Here is a 6,769-nt window from a genome sequence, read left to right as displayed (position 1 = left end):
ATTAGATCGGCGATCGATTGATCGCGCCTGCCGATCGATTAGATCGGCGATCGATTGATCGCGCCTGCCGATCGATTAGATCGGCGATCGATTGCTAATGCCTGCCGATCGATTAGATCGGCGATCGATTGATCGCGCCTGCCGATCGATTAGATCGGCGATCGATTGCTAATGCCTGCCGATCGATTAGATCGGCGATCGATTGCTAATGCCTGCCGATCGATTAGATCGGCGATCGATTGATCGCGCCTGCCGATCGATTAGATCGGCGATCGATTGCTAATGCCTGCCGATCGATTAGATCGGCGATCGATTGCTAATGCCTGCCGATCGATTAGATCGGCGATGGATTGCTAATGCCTGCCGATCGATTAGCTCGGCGATCGATTGATCGCGCCTGCCGATCGATTAGATCGGCGATCGCTTTCCAATGCCTGCCGATCGATTGCTAATGCACACTATTTGCACACTCCTTGCACACCCTTTGCACTCATACAGAGGCAGGAGGTTTCTCAGTTCTGGTCGGGGTTTTTTGGGGCGTTCATTCAGGGGGATTTCCTCAAGGATTGGGACACTCCTTGATTCCATCCCTTGCCTGTCTCCCAAGCGCCACCCTGTGGGCAGAGCGCGGTACTGCGCGCCTGCCTCTCCCAAGATGGCGGCTCGGGTGTCGCTCCCCGACCTTCTAACTCTGGCTGCAAAAGGAGGGGGGCACAGCAAGGAGCCCGCTCGCTCTAGTGGGATGCCTGCGCACGACGCCGACACCGATCCCACGGGTGCGATTTTCGGCGGCGTTTCCAATCGTGCGGACATCTCCTTCAGCCCGCTTCGGCCCGGGGAAGAGGGGCGGGGCCGCCAGCGATGGTCCCGGCGCAGCCCGGGCAGGCTCGGGGCGGAGCCGGGGCTTGGCGAGGCGGGGCACGGAGGTCCCGGGGACGGGACCGGGCGGGGCCGGGGCGGTGCTTTAGGGGCGGTCCCCAGTGGTCCCGGGCGGCACCGGGGGCGGGGCCGGGTGATCCCGGAGCGGTACCGAGCTGTGCTGGGGACGGTGCTGTAGGGGCGGTGCCGCGCCCGCCTCAGGGTGATTGAATGCCCAGAAATCGCCTCCTCTGCCCCGTGCTCACACTGAGCTGCGGGCTGCAGCGTGCTGTCGGAGCTCCGCACACAGCACGGATTTGGGCTTCCCCTCCTCTCAAACCCTCTCCCCCTTCTTCCTCCTCCTCCTCTTCCTCTTTGTCCTCTGTCACTGCTGAGGCTCTGGAAAGAACTGAAATTCTGCAGGGAGAGATGTCCTCTCGTGGCCCCAGGGACTGCCTCGGCACGGGCCACGAGCGCCTCCGGCCCCTGCCTTCTCCTGCTTGAAAAGATCACCTGGAGCCCGAGCTCGGGGGGGTGAAATCAGCTGAAATCCAGGTAACTCTGTCAAGTGCCCCCCAGGGACATCGGCGGGGCTGGGGGATGAGGGTTTGAAACAGGAAATTCTTTGGAATATACACCTGTCCCTGTGCCGATGCTGCTGAGCTTCCTGCCACAGTATATCCCCACTCCATGAGGCGCTGTGAGGTTATGGCAGTGGGAATTGAGCAGGGAATTCGGGGCTATGGGCATAATTCACGGGAGCTAGCAAAGCTGACAGCCAACCCCAAATCGGGGCACAGCACAGAGAACAATCTGTGTGCTGCCCTGTCAGCTCAAGCTCCTGGGCTGGGAAGTATTGGGAGTTAAATGTATGGAATTACACAAATCACAGCAACTGGCATCACCCAGAGGGACAATCCAAGGCCCAAACAATTCCTCCACAGTCCACTCTGGGAAAAACACCCTGTGCCTGCCAGGAGCTCTGACCCTGCTTTTCCTACCAGCTCCTGAGCAGTGTCAGGGCCACCACGACGCCTTTAAAATCCAGATAAACCCCAAATCCTACACAGTGAATAATCCAAAGAAAGTACTGAATTGTTGTCATTAAAAGCTCAAAACTCATTAAGAATTCTATGACAACAGTGTAATGGACTCCCAGGAACCTCATGAATGCTCTCGGTTTCATTTTTGTGTATTTTTACTCCCTCATTTGGCAGCTTGTAAAACTTATCCTGGAATTCAGAGGTCAAGCAGGATCGACTTTGGATTGACCTTCACCTCTGGTCCCACTTTGTGCATAACACAACTCGCCCCCCCCCCCCCCCCCCCTCCGCCCCCCCCCCCCCCCCAGGTGGGTGAACTCATCACCTCAGCTTTTCACTCCAGAGTATCCCCTCCTTATTTCCCTGTAGATGAACTCAGATCCACTCCTCACCTCCACTGGTCATCCAAGCGTCCATTCTGTTCCCCACAGGCCCTGGTGGCCCCAGGGAGCTCCCTTGGCCTTTCTCCTGCCCCTCTGCAGCCCGAGGTCGCTACACAAACAGTTCTTGTGTCCCCTCTAAATGACCCCGGGTTTTCTGCTCAATGAATGGCATGACCCGTGCCCACTGCTCATGATTCACCCAACCAAAATCAAGAGCAAATGTTGCTTGGGCTTTAAGAACTTGAAATAACTCTGAAGCAAAAGAAATCACCTTTTTCTCCTGGTTTTTATTTTTATTTTTTCATTTAAGATGCTGGACTTGCCTCTGTGGATGTGTGCTGAGCTCTCACTGCAGGGGACTGTCAGGCCTGAATGGCTGTGAGTTCGTGTTCTTCTCAGTAGGGAATCAGAAATTATTCTTAGACCATAGAATTGTTTTCTGAAACCTTTCCCCTTTCCTCTTTGTGCCTTTGAATTTTTCAGCTGTTCCCTGTTGTCACTTCCCCTGCCTGACTTCTGTGCAGCTCCTAGCTGGGAAAAACTGGGAAAACTTAGGGGGTACAGAGGTGGAATTTTTGGCTGGATTTTTCTAACATTTCTAATTTTGCTGAACTTATTTCCCCAGTGAGAAGAGCACGAACTCACAGCCATGCAGGCCTGACAGTCACTGCGGGAAATCTGACACAGTATTAATAAGTAACCTTTCCTGAGAGCAGTCACCACCCCAGTCCTCCAGCCTTGTCAAATGTTTGCAATGAATGGACCCAAGTTCTAATCCTTAATCTAAATTTATGTCAGCTTTTGTTAGAAAGATACCGGACAGTAAATCATACAAGAGAATTTAAAAATTGCACAAAGAATAACAGGCCCAGACCAAACCCAACCGCCCCCATCAGTGCTCCACCCCAATTTTGGGAGAAACAGTGATACAGTTTATAAATACTCTCCTTCCACACTATTCAGTCCTTCACCGCACATCCCCAGAGAGGAGTCCCTCAGACCTTGCTCCCCTGAACACCAGGAGAGCTGGAGTTTCACCCAGATCCCACATTCCCATGGCAGTTAATCCCAGCAGGGAGGCAAAGAGGAACCCTGCATCCTCTGACATAGCCCACAGCACGGGCAGCACCAGGAGCCCTCCAGGCTCAGACCTCTGGTGCTGAAGCCTCTGGGCTTTGGCTGATCAAACACCACAGCTCTTGGCAAAGATGCCAGGAGAGTCGTGATTCTTCCTGTCCTGAAAGAGAGGAGGAAAAGAAAATTAAGTCGACTGCAGAAGGATTCCAGCTCTCAACTTCTGCTCTGATTCCTCACTCTGGGGTTTTATCCATGACAAGTGACACCAATTCAGAGTGCCCTTTTCCAGCATTTTTATTCCTAACTATTAAAAGGATGCTCATTTCTCTTATTGTATTCTTTGCTTAATTTTATTAGAGGCATTTTCATCCCAGACCCCACTTGTCAGTTCTTCAATCCTTTAGCACTGGACTTGGCACAAAGGGATACCCGTGGTGCTGCATCACAAGAAATCCCAAAGAGAAACCCCTTCCAAACCTGACGGAGAAAGCTTTCAAGGCACTCCAGAACACAGACAGCTTTTCCTGCCTTGTCAGGCCACACCAATTCTGTCCCATCCACCTGAACTGTGCAGGTGAGGAAAAGGCTTTCCTTGCTCCTCGGGAATCACTGTCTGAGACCACAGATGTCCATCCTGGGCAGCACCTGGAAACAACGTGGGAAAGGCAAAATGAGAGTGTTTTCTATCAGAAAATTACTACTACTAATAAAAATAACAATCAGAACTTCTGGACAAATTTAGTAACATCACTTTGATATGAGAAATACAGGCCATGCCCATCCTTGTAGCCCAGGTGAAAACAGGAAGGAGAACTAGAGGAAAAGCAGAGTCCCTTATTTGATCTCTGGACACAAACTGAGGCCTTTTCCCTGTGAAACCAAACTCACCCTTCCAGGGTTCCTGAGATCAGCTACGAGGAGGCTTTTGGCACTCCAAGAGCAGCTGGGTCACAGCTGGATGCGGCTTGGGTCTGGGAGACACCGTGCTCCTTCTGGAATTATAGCACGCAAATGCCTGCTCCTGGCCCCAGGCCCGGAGATAAAATCTGTGGGGTTTTTCCCTGTGCAACATTGTTCACCCCTCCCAGGTTCCTGAGATCTGCACAGAGGAGGCTTTGGGCACCCCAAAGGCAGCCAGGGTTACAGGTGGGGGCAGCTTGGGGCTGGGAGAAATCCTCATCCATTTGGAATTTTATCAGGCAGAAACCTGGCTGGGTGCACAGGTCTCTGGACACGACCAGTGGCCCTTTCCCCTGTGAAACAAAACTCACCCTGCCAGGCTCCTGAGACCACTTAGGAGGAGGGGTTTGACTCTCCAAGAGCAGTCGCAACGAGAGATGCTCACACAGAAGGCCATGCAGAAGAGGAAACGAGCGCACCCGCAGCCCCCCAAGGCGCGCCCCAACGCCCCAGACCCGGCACCGCCAGCTCGGGCAGTCCCATAAAGCATCCCCCGCCTCCGCAGCGGCGGGACAGGCGGGGCCCGGGGTCCCGAGGAAACCGAGCGTGCCCGGAGGCGCGGCAGGACGGCAGCGCAGCGCCGCCTGGCGGCGGAGCAGGAGAGCAGCGCCGGGCCCCATGGCAGTATCGGTACCCGTGCGCCCCCTGCTGTCCGCGGCGATGCAGCGCCCGATGCCGAGTTCCACGCCCGTGCCGCCGAGGGAGAGGGGCACCGCTGGCTGGGGCCTCCCCGCCGACACGGACAGAAGCCGAAGCAGAAGCCCCGGTGCCATTGGCGGCCCCTACCCAGCGGGCCGGGCTCCGCACGGGCCCGCGGCCCCGCGCGGTATCGGGTCGTCCCGCTCCCGTCTTCGTCGCACCCGGGCCCTGCTCCTGGCATGAAGCGCGTCACCGCCCCCGCGCCGTCCCGCCCCCCGCGCGTCATCGCGTGCGTTCGGCGGCCCGCCCCGGGGGCGGTGCCGGGGGCGCTACCCGGGGCGGTGCCGGGGCAGTGCCGGGGGCGGCACCGGGGGCGGCGCCGGGGGCGGTGCCGGGGGGCGTTCCCGGTCGCCGTGCCGGGGTAGCCCGGGGAGCGGTTCCGGGAGCGGTTCGGGGGGCGGTGCCGATTGCAGTCCCGGTCACTGTCCCCAGTCCCCGTCCCCAGTCCTGGTCCCGGTCCCAGTCCCCGGTTCCGGTCCCCGATCCTGGTCCCAGTCCCAGTTCCCCGTCCCGGAACCCGATCACGGTCCTGGTCCCAGTCCCCAATCCCGGTCCCGGTCCCTGTCTCCAGTCCCCGTCCCCGATCCCGGTTCCGGTCCCTGTCCCAGGTCCCCGTCCGCGATCCCGGTCCCTGTCCCATTTCCCCGTCCCGGTCCCCGATCCCAGTCCCGGTCCACGTCCCCGATCCCGATTTTCCCCCCCCTTTCACATTGATTTTTCCCCCGATTTATCAATGATTTTTTTCCCCATTTTTTTCCCATTTCTCACTGATATTTCCCCCCATTTTTCAGGGATTTTTTTCCCCCATTTCTCACTGATTTTTTTTTCCCATTCTTCATGGAGTTTTCCCCCCGTTTTTCACTGATTTTTCCCCATTTCTCACTGACTTTTTCCCCATTTTCCCCCATTTCTCACTGATATTTTCCCCCATTTTTCATGGATTTTTTCCAGATTTATCCCCATTTCCCACTGATTTTTCCCCATTTTTCATGGATTTTTCCCCCCCCCCCGTTTCTTACTTATGTTTTTCCCCCGATTTCTCATTGATTCCCCCCCCCCCCCCCCCCCATTTCGCACTGATTTTTTACCCATTTTTCCCCATTTCTCACTGATTTCTTTCGCCATTTTTCATGGAATTTCCCCACCCATTTCTCACTGATTTTTCCCCCCATTTCTCACGGATTTTTTCCCCACTTTCCCCCATTTCTCACTGATTTTTTCCCCCCATTCTTCAGGGATTTTTTTCCCCATTTCTCACTGATTTTTTCCCCATTTCTCAATTAACTTTTCCCCACTTTTCCCCGTTGCTCACTGATTTGTTCCCCCATTTTTCATGGATTTTTTTCCCCCATTTCTCACTGATTTTTCCCCCCCATTCTTCATGATTTACAGGATACTCTATCGTGAATGGAAAGCAATTAAAGGAAGGGGGGAGGTTACCAGCCACCTGGTCAGCTCAGACAGCAGAGCTGCACACGCTTGTGAGAGCCTGTGAATTATAGCAGGACAAGACATTAAATATATTTACTGATTCTAAATATGCATATGCGGTAATACATGCATTTGGAAAACTATGGGGAAAAAAAGAGGTTTATTAAGCTGCAGAAGAAAGAAGAAAATAATTGGTTTACAAGGGATGGCAAGCAGTGGATACCAAAAGCTCTAGCCTTACAATTGTTAAAACAACTTCATTAAAGGAGTCGTTCTGTGCCTTCTTTGGGGTGAGGAAAAAAAGGCTGAGGGGGGGTG

The 6,769-nt window shown here is 54.6% G+C and overlaps 1 protein-coding gene across 1 annotated transcript; it reads right to left on the bottom strand.

Annotated features, from left to right (window-relative positions):
* Nucleotides 1–2,551: 2,551 nt before the first annotated feature.
* Nucleotides 2,552–5,246, bottom strand: LOC148222542 (uncharacterized). Its single transcript, XM_088171783.1, has 3 exons — nt 4,633–5,246; nt 3,839–4,006; nt 2,552–3,521 (listed from the first exon to the last, which is right to left on the bottom strand). Exons 1-3 carry the CDS (start codon nt 5,244–5,246, stop codon nt 3,347–3,349), a joined length of 957 nt encoding a protein of 318 aa, XP_088027909.1. The 3' UTR covers nt 2,552–3,346.
* Nucleotides 5,247–6,769: the final 1,523 nt, after the last annotated feature.

The sequence above is a fragment of the Sturnus vulgaris genome, chromosome 11 (assembly GCF_052056855.1).
Source record: "Sturnus vulgaris isolate bStuVul1 chromosome 11, bStuVul1.hap1, whole genome shotgun sequence".
Lineage (NCBI taxonomy): Eukaryota > Metazoa > Chordata > Aves > Passeriformes > Sturnidae > Sturnus > Sturnus vulgaris.
The sequence above is the reverse complement of the archived record's forward strand: the minus strand, read 5'-3'. Positions and strand labels throughout refer to the sequence as shown.

What these genes read in the sequence shown, in the direction of transcription:
- LOC148222542 (XM_088171783.1), bottom strand. Translation starts at nt 5,246, where the DNA reads ATGACGCGCGGGGGGCGGGACGGCGCGGGGGCGGTGACGCGCTTCATG. An exon ending in GGTCTCAGGAGCCTGGCAGG is followed by an intron (nt 4,007 to 4,632) that starts GTGAGTTTTGTT and finishes CGTTGTTTCCAG; the next exon opens with GTGCTGCCCAGGATGGACAT. An exon ending in TTGAAAGCTTTCTCCGTCAG is followed by an intron (nt 3,522 to 3,838) that starts GTTTGGAAGGGG and finishes CCTCTCTTTCAG; the next exon opens with GACAGGAAGAATCACGACTC.